General features: G+C 40.5%; 2 protein-coding genes across 6 annotated transcripts in view; one reads left to right on the top strand and one right to left on the bottom strand.

The window, feature by feature from the left end:
• Nucleotides 1–2,054: 2,054 nt before the first annotated feature.
• On the bottom strand, nucleotides 2,055–25,973 carry Ro60 (Ro60, Y RNA binding protein). 2 transcript variants are annotated; one of them, XM_052737113.1, is made up of 10 exons: nucleotides 25,836–25,973; nucleotides 24,478–24,568; nucleotides 18,578–19,178; nucleotides 13,921–14,141; nucleotides 12,973–13,119; nucleotides 12,615–12,752; nucleotides 9,258–9,374; nucleotides 7,835–7,948; nucleotides 7,445–7,591; nucleotides 2,055–4,928 (listed from the first exon to the last, which is right to left on the bottom strand). In XM_052737113.1, the coding sequence occupies exons 3-10, from the start codon at nucleotides 19,155–19,157 to the stop codon at nucleotides 4,776–4,778; spliced, it is 1,617 nt and encodes a 538-aa protein (XP_052593073.1). In that variant the 5' UTR covers nucleotides 19,158–19,178; nucleotides 24,478–24,568; nucleotides 25,836–25,973; the 3' UTR covers nucleotides 2,055–4,775. The 2 variants fall into 2 exon arrangements, with proteins under 2 accessions (XP_052593073.1, XP_052593074.1); XM_052737114.1 differs by lacking the exon at nucleotides 24,478–24,568.
• Nucleotides 25,974–26,212: 239 nt separating this feature from the next.
• The window catches only part of Uchl5 (ubiquitin C-terminal hydrolase L5), a 35,817-nt gene continuing 34,929 nt past the window's right edge, over nucleotides 26,213–27,100 (top strand). For 2 of the 4 annotated variants that reach the window (XR_008217917.1, XM_052737118.1), the window contains exon 1: nucleotides 26,213–26,425. Coding sequence is in view for 3 of the 4 variants with exons in the window: in XM_052737118.1 (XP_052593078.1) it covers nucleotides 26,350–26,425 (76 nt within the window). In the remaining variant the exon portion in view is untranslated. The remainder of the gene's footprint in view (nucleotides 26,426–27,100) is intronic. The other 2 variants (XM_052737116.1, XM_052737117.1) reach the window with 1 other exon arrangement.

Consider the following 27,100-nt stretch of genomic DNA (forward strand, 5'->3'; position numbering starts at 1 on the left):
TTTATATGAAAAATATTTTAGAATTAACGTTAAAGTTCACAGTGATTTTTTTAAAAAATGCAGATAGTTACCAATTAGAAAGATACTGAATGCCAATATAAGTAATTACAAGGCTTTTTATAGTATAAGCTCAGCATATGTGTATGTGTGCATGGATACTCACTGGAAAGACTTTGTAAACCTGGAGTCTGTAAGGATGGAACTAAGAGGATGCAGGTGTCACTTTCTGAAATTGTTGTCAATTATTAGATTGCTTATATGGTATAACACTTCTCAATAATTACAAACAGATTTTGAATAACTGATCTTATTGAATGGCCATAAAATTTCTGGAACATCTATAAAGGTATTCTCTCCCTTGATTTGGGGGAGAGAATGTATCAATCCAGGTATTATTTTAGTTATTTGGAAAGATACTTTATTATTATTTTTAATTTATTTTTATTTTTTATGTGCATTTGTGTTTTGCCTGCATGTATGTCTGTGTGATGGTATAAGATTGCCCAAACCTGGAGTTACAGACAGTTGTGAACAACCATGTGGGTCCTGGGAATTGAACCAGGGTCCTCTGGTAGAACAGCCAGTGCTCTTAACTGCTGAGCCATCTCTCCAACTCTGAAAAATATGTTCTTAAATTTATATAAAATAAAAAATAATCTGCAAGAGAGTTACCCCAAACCTCCATGTGGATGACTTTCTGGGCATGCAATTTATTACCCAATTGTATCAAACTTAAAAAAACAAAAACAAAAATGTGAGGAGACTTGCAAAGGAGAAAAATGTACATGAAATAATCCTCCACGAACTAAGAGATTAGGGAGCAAGTATCAGGAAAACAAAGTCAATTCAGAGTTAATACTGGCTCATTTCACTGCAGAAACTCTCATCTCTTCTGATCCTTCCTTATGGATGTATGACATTTCTCCAAGAGGACGACAATGTGTACCTTAACAAAACCAACTGAATCCAAGACTAGTTTTCTCATTTGGAGTTACCTTTACCACAAGCATACCACACAGCCACCAAATCTGTTGCAGTATCTTTTTTTTCCCTCTCCACTTTTACACACACATGCACATGTACGAATGCCATGGCATGCATGTGGTCAGACGACAACTTGCAGGAATTGTTTCTCTCCTCCTACCATGTGGGGTCCAGGGACTGAGCACAATTCATCAGGCTTGGTGGCAAGTGTCTTTACTCACAAAAACATCTTGCCTGCCCTGGGACAAGATCTTGAGGTCACAAGAAAATAACTCCAAGGACTCACAATGATTTAGCCTTCATTTCTTGCTTAGATGTACCTTTTCTGTGCTTCTAAAGATGGTTCTTAATTGGTATATTCTCAAATTTACACTGGTATGGTTTGTTTTTTTTCACAGTTTAGAAAAGTGAGAAACAACCTGGCAATGGTGTATTGTCAATTGCAGACTTGTGATTCAAATAGGTTAATACAGCAAGTGCTTGTTAGTGACAGCATGGTGTTACTTTGATTTTGAGCTTTGCTTTCATTTCTTCTTGGGGTACATTGCTTCTTTTTCTTTATCAGAGAATAGTGACATCTTGGTATTTATAATGAAAAATGAAGTCTGAACTAGTATTGGAAGGCCTCCTTTCTGGTTTCAATTTTAAGTAAATATTAAGCTACTGGCTCTTCTATGATCTAAGAATAAGATATGTTGATATGTAGGAGAGTAAAATTTTACCACATTTGTTAAACAGGTTGTCTGTAATGTCACAGCACGTGGAAGAAAATAAGAGAGGCTCCACAGGGTGAGGTACATTCTACTCACTAGCAGATTCTTAACACTCTTAGAACAATTACTAAGTAATAGTTTCAATAAGCGGAATTTCTACTAATAAAAAACGGTGAGATGAAAAGACTACTGCTCTGTTTTATTAATAACAACTAAGTCCTGGAAATATTTACATAGTATCTAGAAAATAAAGTTTATTTTTCTTAAGATTGTTTTTTAAAGCAGTATTTTTTCATACTATTTACTTAAGAGTAACCCTGGTGGTAATCTGGAAAATAAGACTTGTTTATCACTTGAGTATATCCTATGCTTAATGAGGTTAAAAAAAAAAAAAGCCTTTCTATGGAGCTATATTATATAGCAACATAGGCTGTTAAGACATAATTGTGTTTGAGAGTTATTCCAAATAAAAAAACCATACATATTCACAATTTCCTAAAGCAATCATGCATATTATCAATTCCTAATGTCTAAATAAGGTAAAAGTTTTGCATAATTCTCCTGTCCCTCTTGCTAAATCAATGTGCTCCCATGTATGAGAAAGGAAAAGCTAGAATGGTAAGCAGAGAGGCAAACCCTTCTAGGCCGCCCCTCTCCAAAATCATCCAACATTAGGCTGGGCATGGTGGCGTACGCCTTTAACCCTAGCACTTGGGAGGCAGAGGCAGGAGAATCTCTGTGAGTTCGAGGCCAGCCTGGTCTACAGAGCGAGCTTCAGGACAGCCAGGACTATGCAGAGAGACCCTGTCTCAAACAAACAAACAAACAAACAAACAAACAAACAAACAACCCTCTAAGATTTTTTTCCACTCTGTGATTTGAAGATAAAATTGCTTTCAGAGGGGCCTTCCTTTGTTTTCCTTTTTTCTTTCTTAAAACTTTTTTTTGAGACAGGGTCTCACTACTTAGCCCTCACTGGCTTGGAACTTGCTAAGTACAGTGGGCTGGCCTCTAACTTAGAGATCTACCTGCCCCTGCCTCCCCAGGCCTAGGACTAAGGCTTGTGTCACCACACCTGGCTTCTGTCTTCACTCTTAACCTATTTATTAGGCCTACCTAAATGCTGTTGAAGAGTCACCGCTAATCTGATTTCCTTGACGGAGTAAATGTTTGCTCCTAGACATACTCTGCTTGCCTAAAAGCACTAGCTAAACAGCAGAGAAGTAAAAGAAATAAGCACTTATATAATATTCCCTGTAACATTTCATATAAGTTACATCATATTAAAACCTAGACCATGGGTTTAAAGAAGTCAGTAGCTCTCATGTAATTCTTAGGGTTTTGAACCTTAAATTCAATTTGAATATGAAACTTGAGTGTATCAGGAGGAAAGATGTGAAACCACATGTGACCGCACTAAAGCCAGAATAGCATCAGAAGCGATGGTGTTGAGTGGGAGGTGATGCTCTCTTTGCTAATAACACTGAAGAATTGTTACTGTCTTGAAAGAATAGCTACATATCAACCTCATTAATATGTCAAATCTACCTCAAGGGGACATTTTCTTATTCTCAGAGCCTAGTTTTCTTGGGAAAGAGAAGAAAATATGTACACAAATCCTCACAATAGCAAAGACCCTTTCTTCCCCAAATAAAAAACTTCACCCCCTACACACATATAAAGTTATATAACCTACACTTACTAGTTTTTGACTTTTCATATAAAGTGAGAGGGCTTTTTAAGTCCCTAGTAAACCTTTAATATTTAAAGAATACATAAAAAATTAAAGTTTTAATATAAACTACCTTAGATACCATTACAAAATCAAGGGAAAAGCTACTGGCCTTTCAATAGGCTATTTTCACGCTAAACTCCCCAGTGAAAACACATGTCTGCTCAAGAAAAGAATGTATGTTAATATGGTGAAAAAGAAGTTTAGTTTGTACAAAACGTGTTTTTAAATTTCCTACATGGACTGACTGGTTGATAGTTGCCTACTTTAAAATTGCCTTTGAACTTGAAGGATCTAGCTTGCTTTATTATTTCTATGCTTTCTATATTTCTATCAAAAAAGAAATTAGACACAAGATGAATAGTGGACAAAAATATAAAAGACTACAGATAAACTTAATATTAGAAAAATATAAAAATTAGTTAAAGGTATTTTAGGGGTATGGGAAAAGCTATGTCTTTACAGTTGAGATTTTAATTGTTATACTTATCAGGATTATGGATGGAGGGGACTTAAGTATGGGAAACATTTTGTTTTCATGACAAATATGAAAACAGGAAAGCATTAAGTGCATGAAACACTGTTGTTGCTCAGAGGGAATCATTAAGTATGTCTCCACTTATGGCAGTAACTACAAGGATACAAAGCAAATTCCTCAGCCTACACAAACTCAACAAGTCCCTTAGGGACTTCCATCATGTTTTGACCAAATGGTAACAAATTCTAACAAGTACAAATAAAACACCTGAAATAAAACATCTTTTTCGCTGAATAAGAAAGCTGTTGTTTGTATGATCTTAGAAAACTCTGAATTTGTAAAACTCATCATAATTTGGCTTTCCCGAGTGTCTTTGTATTTTTAACCCCTGGTATGAAGGTTTACTTCGTGAGGCCCACTTCCATCACAGTCACACGGTCTAGTGCACCTCAGAGTATTTGGACATTATCAAAACTGTCCTTTTCCAGTGAAAACATTTAAGAAAACAAGCACTTCCCAAAAAGTGACGTGGGAGGCTACTTACACGTTAGGATGTCCCCTGTGTTAAGTACAAATGTGATTCCCCAGAGGAAAACGTGACTATTTTACAGTTTCTATCAAAAAGAGGTTCGCTATAGAGAAAGCTACAGTGTCCTGAAGACTTCTCAAGAGCTAGCTGAGTACATGCACCTTTGGGCTCGACATGTTTTTCCTTCCTTCCCTCGTTTCCTGTTCTTGGCAAAGTCCATTTCCACCACGCACACACTGTTGACACTTCTCACTGCTGCAGTTAGCTGGGAAGTAGCTGTGACTTTTCACTGAAGTCCACTGCAGCAGTGGACCCCTCAGGTCATTCCGGTACTTAGGGTTAAATTATATCCAACGTGAAATTTCGAATTACATCCAGAGCTGAAGTATCAAAGCCGCACATATCCAACATGCCTCTATCATCAGGGTCTGCGATGGTAAAACCATTTGATGTCATCCCACAAACAATCAATTTAGCAGGAATATCCATTTTCTGTATGAAAAATATAGGGGAAAGTAAATACATATATAATTATATGCAAGAAAAACAAACAAACAAATCCTTCAAAATTAAGACCTTTTTTTGTCGTGCTGGCCTAGAACTCATAACCCTGGTTCACCCTACCAAATGCTGGGATTACAGGTATGTGCCAAGTCTAGCTTACAGTTTTGATATACACAATACATCTTGCCTTCCAGAACTGTAATTCTGCCCCCATTCTCTCCCTGACTCCCTGCTCCATCTCCCATCTCTGTTTCTTTCTTCTTCCTAGCTATCCTTTGTGCTATGGACCAAACCAGGACCTTGAGTATACTAGATAAGAAGTCTACCACTGACCTACTGAGCTATAATCCCAGTCTCTCTAGATGTAGTTAAAATCACATAACTAAATATTAAGGAAGAAACAATCAATGAAAGTTCATTTTGTCAGGCACTATATATAATAAACCTATGAAAAATATATTTAATGATTTTGTTTGATAAAACTTTGAGACAGGATTTCACATAGCCCAGGCTGGCCCCAAACTTGGTATATAGCCGAGGATGACCCAAACTTCTGATCCTGGTGCCTCTCCTTCCAAATGCTAAGACTGTAGGTATGTAGCACCATGCCTGGTTTTATGCAGTGCTGGAGATTGAGCCTAGGGCCTCACGCATGGTAGACAACTACTATACCAACAGAGATACATCCCCAGCCCTTCTCTCTCTCTCTTACTTTTCTTTCTTGTGACAAGATCTCACTATAAGTGTAGCCCAGGCTAGTCTTGAACTCCTGCCTCAGACTCTTTTGTTTAAAGACTTTATTTTTAATATGCATGTGTGTGATGCAGGTGACTGCAGAGGCTAGATGAATCAGATCTCCTGGACCTGGAGTTATTGGCAGTTATGAACCATCCAACATAAGTGCTGGGAAATGATCTCAGGTCCTTTGCAAGGGCAGAGTGTGATCTTAGCTACTGAGCCATCTCTCTAGTCCCCTGCCTCCACACCTTGAGTATTATGATTACATGCTAAGCCACCATGCCCAGTTCTAATGACCAATTTGTTTTTGAGACAGGGTATAACTGTTGTACCAACCTTACAAAGTACGTACCATTACCTACTATGACATTTGTTAGTGAACTAATTTGTTCAGATCCACAATTAGCCAAAGAGTCTTAGAACCAATATCCATGTTGTAGAATATTAGTTGAAGATGTGTTATTTGTTTATGCTGTGGAACATTTGTTTAATGATGCAAAGATGTGTTGCATTCTTTTATGTTGCATTTGTTTAACTCTGTGAAGCTGTGTTACTGTGACTGTCTAAAACACCTGATTGGTCTAATAAAGAGCTGAATGGCCAATAGCTAGGCAGGAGGGAGAAACAGGCAAGGCTGGCGGGTAGAGAAAATAAATAGGAGAAGAGATCTGGGAAGAGAAGATCAGGGAGCAGGAGGAGAGGAGGACTCCAGGGGCCAGCCACCGAGCTACATGGTAAGCCATGGAGTAAGAAGTAAACAGACGTAGATGGTATATAGAAAGGTAAAAGGCCAGAGGCAAAAGATAGGTTAATTTAAAAAAAGCTGGACAGAAATAAGTCAAGCTAAGGCCAGGCATTCATACGAAAGAATAAGCTTCAGTCTGATTATTGGGGAGCTGGTGGGGGGCAGAGGGGCAAAAAGTAAAAGTAAAACAACCAACAACATATCCAGACTGTTTTTAGTCCAAATACTATTTCCTCCTTTATGGAACTCAAAAGTAAGGCATTCATGAGAAACCTGAACCCTACCCACAGAGTTGGTCTCAGGAGATGTCTGACAGGGTCTGCGATTTACATTTTTTTTTTTTTTTTTTGGTTTTTCGAGACAGGGTTTCTTTGTGTAGCTTTGCGCCTTTCCTGAAGCTCGTGCTATAGACCAGGCTGGCCTCGAACTCACAGAGATCCGCCTGCCTCTGCCTCCCGAGTGCTGGGATTAAAGGCGTGCGCCACCACCGCGATTTACATTTTTAATGTGAACACCAAATGATGCTACAGCTGGTAGAAAACTTATGTTGTGAGAACCACTGTTCTTCACAGCAAGTTCTGCTTAGCCTTCTAGTCATGTGATCCACGTGTTCACACTCAACAGCCTAGCGACCAGTGTCTACCATAATGGACAGAACAGTAACAGAACACTTCTGTCCAGGAGAAGGATCAAAGCAGATCTATCCCTAAGTTTAGAAGACAGACTGAAAAACGTGCTGTGATTTTATGTAGGCCTTTAGTTCTCACAAGTAATGATTTCATTTTTGTATCATTAAAATTATTAGCTGAGGTCAAATACTTATTTGGTCATTATCAAAAGCTGCTGCCAAATGACATTCTTATTAACATTTAGCACCGGAACTGGGTTATGTATGTGTTGTCCCGACTTTTTTATTTCAAGTACTGCTGAGCCCACCTGACACTGGGTTTCTACACAAACGAAGAGAACATACTCCAAGGGAATGGAGTATTGTGTGGTGTGAAACAGGTTTGTGTTTTACCTGTCGGTACTCCCTCAGGGCAACAGCAGGATGCACCTGTCCGGCAAAGGTCTCATTATCGGTGAATACAATGAAGACATCGGCAGCTGTGTTTGTCTTCTGGGCCCAGATCATTGGAAGAGAGCAATCGGTGCTACCAGCTGGGACCTAGCGCAGAAAAAAAAAAAAAAAGAAGTAGCATTGTCCAGCAGATGTCTGAAATGAATACATAAAAGCCCTACTTTTTAGAGCACCATTTTATGTAAAACCAGTATCGAGGCTTCGCCATGCCTGCACATATATATTTTCTATTGTGCTTGCTATGAGAAGTTAGAACAATTCCTTCCTACAGATATTACGCATGCCCCAAGTAAAAAAGTTACAGGACATGTTAATAAAACAGTGTCTTACTTTATTCATAGCCGTTAAAACCTGCTGTAAGGTCATGTCTGTAGTCACAGGAAACGGTACCATATCACATGCAAAAGCAACCACTGAAGACTCTTTTTCTGTTCTCGTGACCACCTGTAAAATGCAATGGTTATAATTTTCAGCATACTGAAATAATTAGTCTCTTAAAGGCTTTTAAAACTTTATCTCTGGGGGCTGGAGAGATGGCTCAGAGATTAAGAACACTGGCTGTTCTTCCAGAGGTCCTGAGTTCAATTCCCAGCAACCACATGGTGGCTCACAACCATCTATGATGAGATCTGGTGCCCTCTTCTGGCATGCAGGCATACATGGAGGCAGAATGTTGTATACATAATAAATAAATATCTTAAAAAAAAATTAGAAAAAAAAAACCACTTTATTTCTGAAAGGAATACTGTGGTGCTTATTATCCTGAAACTTGTTTTTGTGTTCCAGAATATAGTCACAGCACTGTTCATGGCTGGTGAGATGGCTCAGTGGGCAAAGGTACTGGCCAAGAACTCAATCCCTGGAATCCACAGGGTGGAAGACAGAATGACTCCTATAAGTTATCCTCTGTGGGTCTGCCTCCCCAAGAGCCAATGCAATCAATGAAGGAAAACAAATTAAAAGCATGACTCAAAAAATCTCTGAGCAACTGGTATTTACAGCACTCTCTGAGTCGAATAAACAAACACATGCTTCTCTTTTTACTAAATTAGGAATAAAGGCACAGAAGTAAAGGCTACCTTACTACGTGGTGATGGAAGCATGGTCGAGAACTGAACCTTCCTAATGCCCATCACTAGTTTCTTGAGCTTTTAAGCATTTCTTTCTTTCTTTCTCCACCCCCACTCCTTCTACCCCCACCCCGGCCCCCAAAATAGGGTTTCTCTATGCAGCCTTGGCTGTTCTGGAACTAGCTAGCCTTGAACTCACAGAGATCTGCCTGCCTCTGCCTCCCAAGTGCTGAGATTAAAGGCGTGCAACACTACTGTCCCGCTAAGCATATTTTTTTCTAGCCATCTTTCTACTCATCATCTATTTTTGCAAATATTAGTACCATTGAGTCTTGCTACAGAATCTGGCAGTTCAACACGTGCATTTTCAGTATAACTAAAACTTTGCATTATAAACTTATCTTTAGATATAAAATGGTAAATGTTACATAAGTGAAATGGCAAAATAAGTGAAAAACTAATTCTTATTTGTTTTGTTTTTGTTTTATTTTATGTGCATTGGTGTTTTGTCTGAATGTATGTCTGTTGTGAGGGTGTCGGATGCTTGTAGTTACAGTTGTGAGCTGCTACGTGGGTGCTGGGAATTGAACCTGGATCCTTTGAAAGAGCAGCCAGTGCTCGTAACTGCTGAGCCATCTCTCCCCCTTTACAGTTTTACTTTAAACACATTTTAGGGATCTCACCATGCACATTGCTGCAGCAACAGTACTAGCATTGAGTATACTACCCAGAACTCTCTGGTTCATAGATGCACTGACATCAACAGCTAGCAAGAAACGCTTCCCAGTCGGCTCGACCGTCTAAAAAGAAACAAGATGGTCATGAAAAAGTCAGAGGCTGTAAGTAGATTAAGCTTCCAAAAAAAAAAAAATCTTATTTCTTTATCTTTCATTCAAAAGGCTCTCAGAGGAAAGGTCTGGTTTTTTGATATGTAAGTAAAGTGACTAGTATTTTTAAAATTCTGTTATTAATTGGTAAAATGAAGAAAACAATGTAATCCGTTTAATTTTACTTAAAGAAGCTAAGGTCCTAGTTTTTTTTTTTTTAAGGTCCTAGTTTTTAAAACTTTTCTTAATGAAGTAAAATGGGAACTTCTAAGGTTTATTTATTTATTTATACTGTGGTAAATGATAAATAACAACGTTTACTGTTTAGCCATTTTTAAAAGTATAATTCGGCGGCATTAAGTATATATTTACAGCTTGTAAGCACTGCCTCTATATCCAGATGCTCTCATTATCACAATCCACTTAAGCAGCACCCTTAAGCTTCTGCATTCACCTTGAGCAGCCTTGTACCTTCTGGCTCTACAGTGTGTACTTCACAATGCAGTCACAGAACACACCTGGGTACCTTTTGGTTCCTTGAGTAATGCTGGGATGGTCACTAGTGTACAAGTTCAAGGTCAAGTACCTCCTTTTAGTCTTCTGGGGTACATAGAGGCTGAATTCTTGATGGTATTGTAGATTTTTTTCTTTCTTTCTTTCTTTCCTTCCTTTTTTTTTTTTTTGAGACACGGTCTTTCTATATAGCTTTGGCTGTCTTGGAACTTGCTATGTGGATCAAGCTGGCCCTTAACTCAGAGGTCTGCCTGACTCTGCCTCTCCAATGCTGGAAAAGGCATCCACTCCCGGCAGTTTGGTAGTTTTACTTTACTTTTTATGTTTTGTTTTCGATGTTTCTTTTTCAGACAGGATGTTGTTTATGGAGGCTGACTGGCTTCACCCTTACTATGTAGTCCAAGCTGGACTCTGAACTCACAGTGACCCCCCTGCCTTAGTCCCACCATGCCCAATGTAGTGGAGATTTATAGACATGTGCAGTATGCTGAGCACTAAATGTTTAACATTTGATCCTCATTTTCACTGGCTGCAACATTTTAGATTGTCACTGATAGACAATACAAAAGGGTTCCAATTTTTCCATATCCCAAAACCTGTTACTTTTCTGCTAACAGCTATCAATTAGGTACAAAGTGGCATCTCATTGTGCTTTTGATCTGGGTAATCATATTGAGCATCTTTTATGTACTTATTGGCCAATTATATAATTCTGAAAAACTATATATTCACGCACTTTTCCTATTTTTAAAATGACTTGTACTATTGAACTACAGGGCTTATAGATATTAAACCCTTTTCAGATACACAATCTGCAAATATTTTCTCCCATTATGCAGTTCTTTTCCCACTTTCTTCATAACACTCTATGAGGCACACAAGTTTCTTTTCCTTTTTTTTCCCCTTGACACAGGGTTCTTCTGTATAACCCTGGCTGTCCTGGAACTCATTCTGTAGACCAGGTTGGTCCCAAACACAGAGATCTGCCTGCCTCTGCCTACAAGTGCTGGGGATTGAAGGCGTGCGCCACCACTGCCTGGCTACAAATTTCGCAGTTCAATTTATTTAGTTGTTGTCACCTGTGCTTTATTATTCTTTTTAGTTTTCATTTTTAGCTCCTAGATTTAGGCCACTGATCTCTTTTGAAATATTTTTTTTTGAATATGCTGTAAGATACCGATCCATTTTGCTCCTTCCGTATGTAAATGTGCAGTTTTTACAGGAACATTTTTGGAAACTGTCCTTTCTGAATTAACTAACTCTGAAGTCCTTAAACAACAACTGTCCAAATGTGTCTGTCTGTTCCAGACTCTTGTTTTATTCCTCTGTCTTTATGCCTGTCCTTTCAAGAGTAGTACAGTGCTGTGGTTACTGCTGCATTGTAATGGAGTTGTGAAATCCAGACGTATGGATCCTGCAAATTTGCTTTTCCCGACTGTTGTGATTACTCGGAGTCAGAACTTTACATGGATTTTTCATTTTCTGCAAACGTACCATTGGGACTTTGATATCTGCAGGCTGCTTTGGGTTGCTAGTCTCTTCACACTCTTCTAACGGACGAGCGTGATGGCTTCCCATCAGCCCTTATTCTTTGGTGATATTTTATACTTTACAGTGTGTGACTGTTGCACACTCTTCTATTTATTCCTGTCTCTCCTCTACTGCTCTTTTAAATAGTCTCAGGTAGCCCAGGTGGCCTTGAACTTGCTGTGTTGTGGAAAGGTGGCTCTAACCTTCTGACTGCTGCTTCCACTACCCAAGTGTTAGGATTACAGATCCGTATACCAAGCCTAGCTCATTTAATGAGTGTGTGTGTGTGTGTGTGTGTGTGTGTGTGTGTGTGTGTGTGTGTAATGCATTGCTTTATAACCCATAAGTCTGTTGAATTTGCTTAACTCTAACATGGTTTATGTGTAAATTACTTAGGGTTTTCTACATAGAATAATGAACATGCTACGTGAGGCTTTTTTCTTATAAAATTACCACAACTTTCTGTACTAAGTGGCATTGAAGTGGGAAAAGTAGCCAACCTTATTCTTGATCTTAAGGAAAAGCTTTTGATGTTTTATTTGAGTATGATTATATCTATGAATTTTTTTCTAAATATAAGCTTGATCAAGGTGAGGAAGTCAATTTCTATTTTATTAAATGATTTCTGGACTTTTATTTTGGTTGTTACTGTTAGATTTTGTCAAATGGTTTTTCTGTATCAACTGACACGATCATGTGAGTCAGGGATGTCACCTGGTGATTATGCATAACCCTCTTAATTTGCTACTCAATCTGGATGTTAAGTTCTGTGGTATATCCAGAAAATTTTGAAATAAAAAATATTTTAACTTATAGCTCTGATTTCCATTTTGAAAGCCTGATTACCAGATTGATGAGACTTAGCTCCCAATTAGCAATGGAATTAAAAAACAGTACTAAGTTGAAGGAACCCAGAGAAATGCAAATTCTCAAATTCAGTAATTTATCAATATGACTTTCAAAAGTATTCAAATGCTACTGCTCAGAGTACCAAGAATTACTGATAAACTCACAACATCAATTTTGCAGCCACCTTCATACCAATTAAGAAAAACCCATGCATATATACTTTAAACTGGCTAAACTATTAATATTACCATTAAAATGTATTTTTACAAAATATATTAATCCCTCAGTCTGTTTTTTAAATAAACAAAATAAAACTATTACCTTAAATGTTTTATAAAATGCAGCATCTAATGCTTGCAAAATTTCTTTATCTGGAGTCCACTTCAGTTTTCCTCTGAGCCCATGGCCTGTTCTGTAGGTTTCTAACGCAATTAGAACATGAAATGGATGTATACGAGCCTGGAAACAAGACAGACAGGAGGTAGTTGCCAATTTCAAGTAAGAATAACAATTATGAGTCTTCAGAGTTTTATATTACTAGAGGTAATAAAGACACTTAATCAAGAAAGAACAAATATTAAACTTAGATTTAAGAATTAAATACAACTTGTCATGAGAGACGTCTTAGTTCTCCTGAGAGCCAACTTCTTTAGCTAACCAAGTCATGGGCCACACATACCTTTTTGAGCAGTTTTTCATTGCACAGCTTTTCACACACTAGAGCAACTTCAGAGTTTCCTGGTTCAAGCACTGAATTAGCAGTCATCTTTCCCAGATTCCTCAGCAGTGCAGTCAGAGGCATTTCTTGTAACAAAGCCTTCCATACCTGCAGGGAAGGAAGGAACCATAGAAGGTGAATAGCACAGCTAGAAATGTAAAGAATTGAGGGGAACTGAGTCAGTGTGACATAGCTGAATCAACCATATTAGCAATATATTCTGTAAAGCGCTAACTTAGGCTTTCAAGTACTTCCAGAATGCAAATCAACGGATCAAAGGCTTATCAAATAAGAAACTGAAGGTTTTGTGGAGAAAATATAGAGCTCCTTAAATTTTTAAGGTAGCTTTTTGTTTGTTTCTTTCTTTTTTGTTTTTTTGAGATAGGGTTTCTCTGTGTAACAGCTCCTCTGGCTGTCCTGGAATTTGCATTGTAGACCAGGCTGGCCTCAAACTCACAGAGATCTACCTACCTCTGCCTCCCGAGTGCTGGGACTAAAGGCCGCCCAGCAACGTTGAATATTTTTAATAAATATCACTTTAAAGTTATGTTTGGATTCTGTGTGTGTGTGTGTGTGTGTGTGTGTGTGTGTGTGTGTGTGTGTGAAAAGGCCTGATGTTGATGCTGGGAATCCTTACTAGCTTCTCACTTTTCTTTTTGAGGCAGGGTCTCTCTGTCAAACCCAGAGCTCCTTGATAAGCGATTAGGCTAGTCTTGCTAGTTCCTTGCTCTGGGATCCCATCTCTGGGTTCTCAGCTGCCATATGAACACTGGTTGGTCCTCTTGCTTGTCCATCAAGTGCTGTAAACACTGAGTCATCTCCCTAGCCCCTTCTCTTGTATTGGAGGGGCTGGGGACTGAACCCAGGGTCTAGAGCCTGAGGCTTCTCTTTTCAAAGGAACTTACTCACCTCTTTAGACTTCAAGTGATTTGTGAGCAGATGTTCCCTGACTAACTGGTGTTCTTCAATTAGATGAATGACTTCCAGCTCATCTTTTGTACGCTTCACTTTCTCCACAGCCTCCAGATACTTTAACAGTTTTTCAGTCTCCACAGAAAGTGCTTTTTCTTTATACAGTTCATGGACCTCTTTCCAGCCCTTTGTAATATATTTGGTCACAATAGCAAGTCCTTTAACAAGATGAAGAATTGAAAAGGCAAGTAGGATTAGTGAAAATAGAATGGACACGATCAGCTTAACTAAAGACAGGAGCTGACTCCCTCAAGTGGGGTGTTATGTTCTGCCACATAAGCATATTTAAGCAAACGAAGTGAGTTTTATGTTTTGTTTTTAAACACACCATTACTGTCTAAATATGTGGTGGTGGGAGAATCTGCCTATAGTTTAAGCTAACTGTACTACAGAGGTACTTTTGAGATACTGAAATTATAAACTTTGTAGGTAGTGTCTACTTCATGTCCATAACCTCATTCAGAGTACAGATCTATTCCAATGATTTTCATACTGATTTGTCCTATGCTTCTGAATAAATGTGGATTTATGAACAGTAGTGATTAACTGGAAACAGGAAATTAAATTGTTTAACAACAGAAATTATTACAAGCCCAATATTTTAAAAAAGGAAAATAACTTGTACATTCTTTTTACAATTTTTTTTTTAACAGTAAAAAGAGACTTGGAGTGAGAAAATCTATGTGGTAGCCTATAATTTGCTTCTGGTAATATCTTTTGCTGAAAACACTTCTTGCCTTTGAAGAGACTGAATTTTGTCAGACCTTGAAACCAACTGAAAATGCCTTGGGATCATTTAAAACTACGTACTCAACCTGCTGTTATGGAATATTAATTTAAGATGTGTTACATTCGTTTATGCTGTGGATATCTGTTTAATGATGCAAAGATGTGCTGCATTCTTTTATGTTGCATTTGTTTAACTCCGTGAAGCTGTGTTACCTTGCCTGTCTAAAACACCTGATTGGTCTAACAAGGAGCTGAATGGTCAATAGCTTGGCAGAAAAAGATAGGCGGGGCTGGCAGGCAGAAAGAATAAATGGGAGGAGAAATCTGAGAGGATGGAAGATTGAGGAGCAAGAAAAGAAGGGGCCAGCCACCCAGCCACACAGCCAGACACGGAATAAGAAGTAAAGAAAAGATACACAGAAATAGAGAAAGGTAAAAGCCCAGAAGCAAAAGGTAGATGGGATAATTTAAGAAAAGCTGGCTAGAAACAAGTCAAGCTAAGGTGGGGCATTTATAAGAAAGAATATGCCTCCATGTGTATTTATTTGAGAGCTGGGTGGAGGGCCCACAAAGAGTTAAAACAAAAAGAGAAACAAACAAACAAAAAAACAAAACTACAACCCTGTTATCCTACTGTGTACTTAGCTGTTTTAAATTCAACCTGCCTTAAGAAAACAATGTAACCAACTTTACTATGCCTTGGATTTCCCATATAATCAGCTTTTACAACTTAAGCAAATCTTAAAGTATGTACTCCTCCATGCCCCTGACCCACACTATTTATGTGTGTGTGTGTGTGTGTGTGTGTGTGTGTGTGTGTGTGTGTGTGTGTGTGTGTGTGTTGTGGTAATTACATAAGTTAAAAGCAACTTAAAACAACAAATATCTCAAAATGTTGGAAGCGATATTTGGATATAGGTTGATAACATCCATGCTGGTTTTAAGAGCTATTTTGGTCTGTGTGGTTCAGTAAAGTAACTTCTTCCCTTGTAAACTTTGTTAAAGATTCTGACAGAAAAGTATCCCTTATGCCTTTCCCAGACCATGTTTTCTGTGCTGTTCAATAAACACAGAGCAAAGCCCTTTGTCAGGACAGGCAACAGGAACAGATTAGTGACAAACTACAGACAGACAACAGATAGGGCATAGACCACCAACTGCAGACCGAAGGAAGACAGAGAGAGAGAGAAGTGGAGAATTCAAATTTGGGCTCACTCTTGGTCTAAACTACTCCAACAGGAAGTATCTTTTTTCATTCCTTAATGCACATTTCTGATAAACTGTAACCTTTTTACCTCTTAATCTCCAAATCTGTAAAGGGTAGAGATTAACAAATTCAGGTGACAATATAGAAACAGGTCATGGTGATCTAAAAACTGTCAGGACTGTGGTGGCCAGAGAGCATCAACTGACATGCACTGGTTTAGTGCTGTCTCCCCTGCAGCCCCCGCCTAGAAAAAAAGGACTTTCAAGAAGTCTTGAGTCTCTGTGCATAGGCCTCTAATTTTAGCTCCTTAGAGAATGAGGCAGGAGGATCTTGAGTTCAAGGCCAGCCTGGGCAATTTAGTGAGACCTTGCTTCAAAATAAAAAAGTTTAGAGGGTGAGAGATATATTAGCTCAGTGACAGAGAATTTATCTTGTATGTGTATAGCTTAGGTCTAATCCTGGAATGAATAAGTAATGAAAAATAATAAAAGGTTGGGGATATAGCTCAGTGCTTTATAGAATACTTGCCTACCATGTATGAGGCCTCAGGTTCAACCCCAGCATGGTCAGCTGATCTGAAGGCAGGTCAGAACATAAATTTTTATATGAAGTCTTCTGATTTTTTAATATACTGACAAAACTTAATTTTTTTTCTTAAAATATTTTTATAGGCTAAATGAAATATATCCCTAAGTAAAACTGAGCCAGCCTATGTGGTATTTTTGAACTCTAATTTAGATAATTCGACCAAAAGTTAATACTAAGATGCAGGAATTTCTACAGTATTGTAACTTGCTACCACATTACAGATTTAAGACAAAGCTGTCTTAAATGCTTCACATAAAAACGCCCTCTATGCTGTTTTTCCAATAAAAATAAAAACTCCTTAAATCCACAGGTACATGATAAATCCTTGATTAACAGAATTATACTTTGACTTGTTTTGTCTGTTATAAATACACATTTTAGTTAATACATTAACATATATATATATTACTCTAATATTGTTCAGAGTTTGTTTAAATTTCTTTTCACCTAGGGATCGTCTATGATGTTGCTGTTATCAACAAAACTTGAATATGAGCTTTGCCCTCAGCAACTTAGAAAGAAAATTTCACGTGGAAGTGAGTTTAGGGAACATCTTCTAGTCCTGACTTTATAGACCACGAAAAGGAAGCCCGTACAATATCTCCTGTTCAGAGACTAATCGGTTCCTTATCACTAATAATCAGGGGTCTTTCTACACGGAAGTGCTTGCTCTGTACTGCCCCAGTGTCAAAACACAGAGTAAAATGACATCCACTCTATATTAGATCAGATTAAAAAGTAAAAAAGGTATGTTTAAGGAAAAAAACCACATGTATCTCATGTGTGTGTGATTTTAGGATGGAAATGGGTTTTTCAAATCTAGGGAAAAATTGAGGAAGTGGCTGGAGAGGTGGCTCAGTGGTTAAGAGTGTAAAAACTTGCTTTTTACAGAGGACCTGGGTTTTGGTCCCAATACCCATGCCAACTGCTTTTATTCACAAAACATAATGTTGATGAATGAAGTCAGATGGATTTAAAGCCAGCTGGACACTGAATACTTGCTACAGATAACCCAGCCGTTAATAGGAATCATGACCGATTGACAGGTTAATAGTTTACATCCTAAAATGGGACCAGTTGTCTAGAATGCTCACCAGTGACTATGTCTGTGAGTGCAGTATGGACAAGGTTCAGGGTTAGTAAGCATACATCTTCTTGACAGCAGGTGGCAGACAGCAAAACTGCACTGCTCTATTTCCATTCTTCCCCTCTCTTGCTAAAATCTGCCTGTCATGGATCTGGAAGGCTATGCTCAACTAAACATTTGGGATACTAACGTATGAAAGTACCTGTGGAAAGGGACTTGAAAAGTTAGTTGCAATTACAGTAATTACTTGTAGATGTAACAGTCTTATTAAATAAGAAACATAGAACCAAATGCAGAGTTAAAAGCCCAAGAGGTCAGAGCAGTAGCTGAGAGCTGAGACTTAAAACTGCCTTCTTACCCTTCCTGCCACTGCTGTCCTTCCCCTCAGCAAGAGACCTACTTCCTATGTATCTGTCTTTTTATTGACTTTCTGTTCTGCCTTCTCATTGGTTGTAAACCCAACCACATGACCTCCTCATCACTGCCTGTCTATACAGACCTCCAGGTCTTCTATGGTTGGTATTGAGATTAAAGGTGTGTGTCTCCATGCTGGCTGTATCCTTGAACACACAGAGATCTGCCTGTCATGTGATTGGGATTAAAGGTGTGTGCCACCACTGCCCGGCTTCTGCTATGGCTTGCTATTAGCTCTGACCCCTAGGCAACTTTATTTATTAACATACAAATAAAATCACATTTCAGTACAAATAAAATATCACCATAATTACTAATCTTTCTTAGAAGGGAAATTAAAACCTAAGTATTAATAACTCAAAGTATAAAATCAGCATGTTCAAACTTTGATTATCAATGTCAAGATGACCTGTGGCAGGTCTTTAGTTTCAAGCTGGTTTTAAATATGTCTGGATTAATTAAACAGCATTATGGTTGGTGAGTGAAAGCTAACTCTAGAAAATGAAATGAAATTTTGCTACTTATTAATCACTATGTCTTGCTACCCTTTAGGAAAAGCGTATGCTTACCTTCGCTGGAAGGTTTAAGATGTGACAGTCTTAAGAGGTCTTTGTGAGACCAGCCATTTCTCTGTTTATACTTCGTAACGGCCAGAGCAATGGCCATGCCACCCTTCTCATTATACCAGTCTGCCACGGCCTTCCGGAGAGCACGACCCCACATGCCGCACCTCATGCTTTCCTTCAGGTCCTTCTTGAACTGGATGAAGGTGAAGAGGTGGGTTGGAATGCGACAGACCTCAGGCACAGCTTTAAAGGCTGCCTGCTTTGTCTTTATGTCCGAACACTGGGAACAGATGGCAAGGGCAAACAGCAAAGGCTCTTGTTTGGCAGTCCTGCCTTCCTGACTAAAGGACTTGATTTCCTGTATCACTTCGCCTCCTCTGCCATCTTCAATCAGTCTGATTAAGGCTTCGGCATTTTCAAGACCCAGCTTCTGTTCTTTGATATAGTAGGTGCCACCTTCAGAACCAAAACACAAGAAGCGGTGCAGCCGGTTCATGTCTGTGACCTGCCATACATATCCGCCCTCAGAGTTGGCTACCTGACTCTCGGTCAGCGGCTGCAGCTGGTCTGCAGATTCTTCCATCTTCCTTGTCCTCTGGGAGACCTATCAAAAAGGCAAAATGTTATTACAAATAAATGGAGTCAATACGACTTTATAAAGGCAAACGACAGGAAATCTCTGCTTACTGAAATGTTATGAAACTTTTTAATTGAAAAACATCTTTTGAGCTCAGTAAGTTTTTCCCAGTAAAACATCACTATAGATGTCAAGAAAAATTAGAAAAGGCAGAAAATAGAAAAAACAAAACAAAACCCTCAAAATCACATGTGATCATCTAGCAGCAACTTAGAGTAAGACCTTGCTTATAATTTAAAACTTTTATTATCTACTCATATATTTTTATAATCTAGAGAAATCCCAATTCTTCAAAGGAAGTAGTATAATGATCACAAATAACAACTAATTTTTAAGGTGTAATATAGTAGGTCCACTTAATCAAGTGGGTCAGTCAGTGTGAGCTCGGAGGGCCAGATAAGGACAAAAGGGGGCAACTATAGCCAACACTAAGAAAAGTCAGCTCCCTAAAGAACTGTGCATTGCTGGTCTCCATTCCAACACTTGCCCTCACAAAGGGAGCACAGGGCAGAGGGTTTCAGGGAAATAATGTTTAGCAATGTCAAATGCTTGGAGTCCATCATCTAAGTAAAATGATGATGGGGAGTGACTGTTGCCGTGGCTTGGGAAACAGAAGTAACCAGCAAACCCAAGTGTAGTCGAGTGCCAGGAGAAGGCTGAGTCCCTTGAGAACAGGAGACTGCAAGCCACTCCACAGAGCTGCTCTCTTCCCAGAAGCACAGCTGTGAGCTATAAAGGAAGGGCGGACACAAGCTGCAAGCCAGAAGAAAACTTTCTTGTTGTCACACCCGGGGGTGTGACACTGAGGCTGATGTTGAAAGAGTCAGCCTGGAGAATGGACAGCGGAGAGAGGGGAGAACTGAGCGAGTGAGACACCTAAGAGAAACAGGACGGAAGGGTTACGGTGCTGAGTTCGAAACTGGCTCATGGACGACAAAAGCGCCTTCTCTCTGAGGGTGAAGAAGTGCTAAGAAGGAGAACTCAAGAGAGATGAGAAATGAAGAAATTCCCGTCTGGGGAAAAAGCCACAAGGTAGGTGGGGAAGCCAGGTAGCTGGGGGAACTGGGATACCACACAGCAAACAATGGTGTAGGGGTAAGTGCAGGAGGGGACTGGACAGTCTTCCATTCTGAACGTGACAAAGGGGACAGTGCTTAGAATTTACATCGGAAATGTCAGAGTCAACATTTCAAATAAAACTTACAAAGCTGCTTATGTTAGGGCTGGTGTAGGGTAGGGCTCATGTGGTCACAGAGAAAGTGACCACACGAGGGATTAGGGAAGGCTTTATAGTTACAGAGGACAGGCTGAAATTCCTGGTGCTTAAAGCCTCTACCACTATCGTGTCCTCTATTTAGCTTGCCAATTTTTTTTTAAGAGGCAGAAGAACATTTCCAGCGACTCCACTTTCACTCATAACTCCGAGTAGAAATTCTTGTCATTTGATATTTACGGTGTAGTTACCATTACGAGCCTATTCTTAGCTTTCACAAAAATACTGTGATGGTACTCCAGCCTGTCTATTCCAGCTTATTCACACATGTTAGCAGAGAAACACTGACATGGTATTTAACATTACGTTATTCTTCTATTTCTGTTTTCCTCCCCCAAAGTTCAAATGGGGGGATTTAAAGATCTGAGCCCAAACTTCAAAAGAGATCTTTCTTATTCTTATACATCACTGGTTCCTAGAAGAGCAAGCAAGGACTGGGTTTTATGTTAAAATCTTTCTTCTACATCTAGAACATCAAAGCTAAGTAAGGAGTAATATACATTAAAGGAAAACTAAATAGCATCAAAATTGATTTTGGGGGTTATGTGCTTAATGGAAATAATGCACAATGGATTTTCTTTTCTGTAATTCACTTTTTTTTGAAAAAGCCTCACCATAAATGATGAAAAATTTACAATTCCTTATGATAAATCCTGCCAATAAATTAATAAATTTTGTTTTGTTTTGTTTTTGAGGCAGGGTTTCTCTATGTAGCCCTGGCTGGCCTAGAACTGGAAGACAAGGCTGGTCTCAAACTCAGAGATCTGCCTGCCTCTGCCTCCTGATTGCTGGGATTAAAGGCGTGCACCACCACCACCTAGCTATAAATGTTTTATATGTAGGAAATACAATCAAGAAGCAAAGTAATAAGAACTGGGCAAAATGTCAACAGAGAACAGTATTTCTCTGTTAGGTTTTCCTGCGGTCTCCCGGACCAGGCTGGCCTGGAGCATGTAACCCTCTTGCGTTGGCCTCTCATGTCCTGTGATTACAGTTGTCACCAAACTCACTTCTACCACTTTAAATGGAAATACAATTTATGAGGAGGCATCATCTCATTCTGAAGTCTGCACTAGTCTTCAACAGACTAGACCAAACCAGAACATAGTGATTACATCGTGATTGCAAGTTAGATGCTACAGGATCAAACCAAAAATTTAAGGCACTAGACAGATCCTCCAAAAGACCGCCCCCAAAATAGGAACCGCTAATCTATCTGAGTCAACAAGGAAGTCCCTCCTAATTTGATTCTTATAAAAAAAGTAACTGATGCTAACCAGGCAGTTTTCTATGATAAAGATCCCTGCTTTGCCAGTGTGCAATGAGACTACTATGTCTTATAGAATAAGGTATTGACCAATTCTAGAATTATAAATAAAAGACAGGTAATATTTTTAAATTTGTTGTAGTTTCATCTTTTGACACAAGAAGTAATTTACCAGTGAACTCTTCCCTTTGCTTATTATGCCAAAGACAGCCAAAGAGATGTGCTCCTCCAGTATTCTTTCAGCATAAACAGACTTTCATATGCTTCTCTGACTATACTTTCCAGGGTACAATGTGAAGCAGCAGAACAGACAGAGGGACGATAGAAAGGCACGGAAAGGAAAATTACAAGGACAATAAAGGAAAGGAGTCCCCAGCTCCTCTAAATCCAGCTGACATCTCTCACTGGCAGAGAGTCAAAAGCTTTTACAACTGACCAAAACATTTCAAGACTCCCTTCAAAGAATGATACTTTGCTTGCTGAGACCTACCTTAAGAAGAGCATTAAAACAGCTAACGGCCAATCCTTAAGGTCAAGATATATATCTTATACATTTGTAACCTTTGATTTTTAAACTTACCAGTAACTCAATTCTCATCAATAAAACTGAAAAATGTACCTCATCAACCACTCCACAATTTTATTCACAAAAGGAATTTCTTTAAAAAGCAATGAGCAAACTAGCTTATTTTTCATTTTAAGCTTCATTTACTTAATCTTTAAATCTAATTATAAACTATGCCTTCTGAGTAATATAAATTTAAAAGCTACAACAATCACCCATACAGTTACTATTACAAAACCCAAGAGTCATCGTTATGCCCATATTCTAACCTGTCTTTCTGAGTATCTTTTTTCTGTGTGTGTGTGTGGTGTGTGTGTGTGTGTGTGTGTGTGCGCGCATGTGTGTTTGGTGACATTAGATGTTGTGAAAGGAAAGAAAATTCCTAGAAAGAAGCTGTGTGTGTGTGTAAGGGCTGATGGACTGATTAAGACCCTTGACAGCCAAAACAATCCTGAGCAAAAATAAAATCAAAGGATGCTGTGAAAACTAGATGTTCACGTGCAGAAGAATCAAGTTAGACCTGCATCACCTTGTACAACTAAATCCAAACAGATCCAAGACCTAAATGTGAAACAGGGTGATGGTGATAGGGACTCTAATTAGAAGTGGGGAGGGAGGTCACTACAGAAGAAGGAAAGGAAGGAAGGGGGGGTAAAATAACAGTATGGATGTCTGAAAAAGTCATAAGGAATCATATTATCTATTTACCTAAAATTACATATAAGTCAGTGTAGACATAGTTTAAATGACATCTGGCTACCTGGGCTGACAATGCTTTCCCCAAGATCCAGAGACCACCTAATAAAAACCCCAACACTAGGTATGAGAAGTCCCCTTTTGACTTGTTGGTCGGGGTTGTCTAAGAGATTCCCCCAAAATTATAGGCTATTGCTGTTGCCTATAGCTGCCTCCCAGAGCAGGAAGGTTAAGTCCTTCCTTATGGCTGAAGACATCATGTATTTCAGACACTTGACCAAGAGGGCTCCAAATGGACCTGACCTGCAAGCCTCCTCCCCGAGGACTAGTTTTCAGGGTACCAGAAGGTACCATGCAAGCTTCCAAGAGAGGGAAGCAGCTAACGGTCCTACCTAGCTATGATGCCTATGAACTACAACGACCAGCCTGGCTTCAGACCGACTCATCTGGAAACTATCCTCTGCAATGGAAGTCAGGGGGCACCAGCTACATCTGAGCTTAGGTCTCTGAAGAGAACTCCCTCAGGCTGTAGAGCCGGCATCTTGGAACTGCATCTTGCTGTGTTGGTGACTAGGTCACCCACAGCACTCTTTATTTCCATAGATATCAGGATAAAAAAATTTAAATATAGAGAATTGAATGGCAGTATATTTCAAGCTATATAGTCTCCTTTTTGTCATTCAGTACTGAAATACTGATTACTTTAAAACTGGCAATGTTAAACGACATGGTGATGCAGTGGTTCCTGATAGTTTCAAAATCCCTTGGAATGTACCAACTGCTGGGAGTATCTTAGTAATACTAATGAAGTGACTCATTCTGAGCCTCAAAAACAGGTTCAAGATTCCCATTAACTAACAGTAGCTTAATTTCTTCTTTCTTCAACGACAGTGTCTCCTTCCTCAAAACTTAAGCTCCGATCCAGTGGTTTAGAAAGCAGCTGGGCAGGGAGGCAAATCAAAGTCTAGTTATCTGGCAATCTACTCCTATAATAATCAAGTGTATCTAAGTCAGCAAGAATAAAGTTAATTCTTCTTTCAATTGTTCTGACCTTTTTAAACACAACAGTCTCAAAAATTTATACCAGTTGAAGTTTTATTAAATCTCTATAAATTAGTATGTAAAATGAATTAAAAATTTTTAACAATAAAAAACTATAAATTAAAGCTTTGAGAGACATTAACTTAAAAAAAACAACATTTTGAGTGTTCTACACTTGATCTTAGGTATAAGGTTGTTCTATATGTTGCCCAATCTCTTCTGAACTTAGAATATAAAATAGGTAGACACTGGTAAAAATACTGGTGTAATATATTGTAATCATCCAAATTACAATATATATTTTTACCATTACTTGTGGTGATACTGTGTCCCCCAATATACTGTGCACCCTAATAAACTTATCTGGGGTCAGAGAACAGAACAGCCACTAGATATAGAGGCCAGAAACTGGTGGCACACACACCTTTAATCCTAGTATTCCGAAGGCAGAGATCTGTCTGGATTTCTGTGAGTTCAGAGCCACACTGGAAACAGCCAGGCACGGTGACACACGCCTTTAATCCCAGGAAGTGATGGCAGGAAGCAGAAAGGTATATAAGGCCGTGAGGACCAAGAACTAGAGGCTGTTAAGTTTTTAGGCTTTTAGCAGCAGTTCAGCTGAGGAACTGGTGAGGCAAGGAAACTGTGGCTTGTTCTGCTTCTCTGATCTTCCAGCATTCATCCCAATAACTGGCTCTGGGTTTGTTTTTATTAATAAGACCCTTTAAGAGTCGTGCTACAATTACTAATATAAATATTCCTGTATTTTCTTTCAATCTACACATCTATGAAATCAGTATCTCTGAATCATCTGTTATTTGAAAATGCTTTTTTTTTACCCTGAGAAGTCAAACAAATATGCAGTTTCTTTTAAAATGGAAGCTAAGAGTAATTTACACTTATGAAGTTATACTACATTACAAAAACTAGGACCACAGTTCAAATAGGAATACCATACACAAAGGTAATGCAAATAAGTGTCTCAAGCGCGGGGCAATTAAAAAGTATTGCGCACTGTGGCAAGATGTCACCATGGTAGTATGCTCTGAACACTGTTTTTTCCTCTGGAAGCCAAAAACCTTCCTTGGAACATGCTTTTAAGAAATGCTGAAAAATTATACTCTTTAAAACTATTGTAACACTACGACACTCTGTAGGAGTCCTAAGAATGAGAAGTATTAATCGAAAGTAGCCATTTTTGCTTTAATTCATCAGAACCATTTCAAGTGTTTTTAAAGTAATGCACTATATTAAGAGGGGAGGAAAAAGCTCATTTCTCCGTAAGGCACTGAATCCTGATACACAAGTCTCTCATTCCTTTGGACTTTTAGGGCAATTAATAAACAAATCGTTTATTATTCCTCTAAGAGAAATTCGCTTTCCGTCTTCCCCACAAAGCTCCTTCCCAAACCCGTATCCGAGACAACGCCTCTGTACCAAAGCCGCAGGAGGAGGGGGGGGGGGGAGAAAGTGAAAAGGGGCCTTGGCACGCCCGCCCGCCCGCCCGCCAGGAGCTTTGCAAGCAGCAGAGTCGTCCCGGGTTCCCCAAGACCCCACCCTCCGGTGCAACCGGGCCAGGCCCGCAATGTCCCGACGGGGAATCGGTCCTGCTGCGGGGCGGGAGCGAGGGCACAGCGGCGGCGAAGGCTTTGACTGGCCTCTGCTGCTGGGATGCCGGTGGGAAGAGAGTGCGCACCGGCTCGACCTCGAGTGCCCAGGACCGCTCGGACCGCACACAAGCCGGTTCCCCGCCCCACAGTAGGCCTCCAGCGACCCACCTACCTGTGCCTGGAAGCCGACGCTCTGGTCCCGCGGCGCCTAAAGGAGAAGCCCTGCGCAGCGCGGGGAAGAGGCGGCGGCCAGAAAGGGCGAGGACAGCTCCAGGTCCAGGTCGGAGCGAGCCCCGCCCCTTTCCTAGCCCCGCCCCTCCCATCGCCCCGCCCCAGCTCCGGAGGGCCAAGGGTCCCGGATGTGCCTCCCTTCGGCGCTCCGAGGCCCCGCCCCTTCTCCCGCCCGGCGGAGGGCGTTCTACGGATCCTGAGAGGCCGAGGAGGAGGAGGAGGGGGAGGAGGTGGAGGAGGCGTGTCGACGTCTCCTGGGTGGCTAGAGCGTCTTTCTGCGCTCCGTCGCGCGGCAGGTGACGGCGCCCGGAGGCTGTCGGGAAGTAGGCGGGGTGACGTGGGGTTGACGCTCGGCGGCGGGTTTTGCTGAGGTCCGCGGCCGGTCGGTGGTGGCAGCTGGTGCTTGGGGGCTTCGGAGAGCGCGAGGTGGAGTGGGGCGGCGTGTGGCCGGGGCCATGACGAGCAATGCCGGGGAGTGGTGTCTCATGGAAAGCGACCCCGGGGTCTTCACCGAGCTCATTAAAGGATTCGGTGAGCACCAAGGGGACCGTCCTTGGGCCGGGGGTTCCGGGAGGAGGTCCACGTCGGGCCAGGTGGTCTCCCCTGCCGCCACCGGCGCCCGGCGTCGGAGAAGTGACTTCAGGGACCGGAGTCGGCGTGCGTGGAAAGTAGGGCTTCTTCGGCCGCGTCCTCGGCCCGGGGCAGCCGCGTCTACGCAGTGATCTTGGGAGCCACACCACGAGGGCAAGGATTCCCCTCTGCCTGGTGCACTGCTGTCTTCTCCGGACTTGGGACTCGACTTGCATTGACTCGAGCGTCTGCCTTCCCTGTCTCCCTCCCTCCGCATCTCCTCCGTGCTTCTCTTGTCCTTTCCACTGTCCCTTCCCTGCGGAGCCTCCCGGTCCCCGGTGTGGTCAGGTGCATCGCCCAGGCCGTCGGTCGTGCGGAGCAGCCGGTCTATAGGGCGTGTGTTTTCCAGGGTGGTGTCTGAGGCCCCAGGCGCCCGGGAACTCGAGATTCTAGTTTCTCACAGCCGAAGTTTCACCTTTCATGTGTGGGCACCTCTTCCGGACCGCCACAGATGCCGACTACGCGGGCCTGCACGCTGCTGCCCCAGGGTCTTTTACTCCCTCCTTTTTGGCTTCCGGTGAAGTGAGTTTTCTTGAGGTAGTGCTCTCGCCTAGAGGCCACATGCTTACCTCTGAA

The sequence above is a fragment of the Peromyscus californicus genome, unplaced genomic scaffold, assembly GCF_007827085.1.
Source record: "Peromyscus californicus insignis strain IS unplaced genomic scaffold, ASM782708v3 Scaffold_14__1_contigs__length_90479793_seg_2, whole genome shotgun sequence".
Classification (NCBI taxonomy): domain Eukaryota; kingdom Metazoa; phylum Chordata; class Mammalia; order Rodentia; family Cricetidae; genus Peromyscus; species Peromyscus californicus.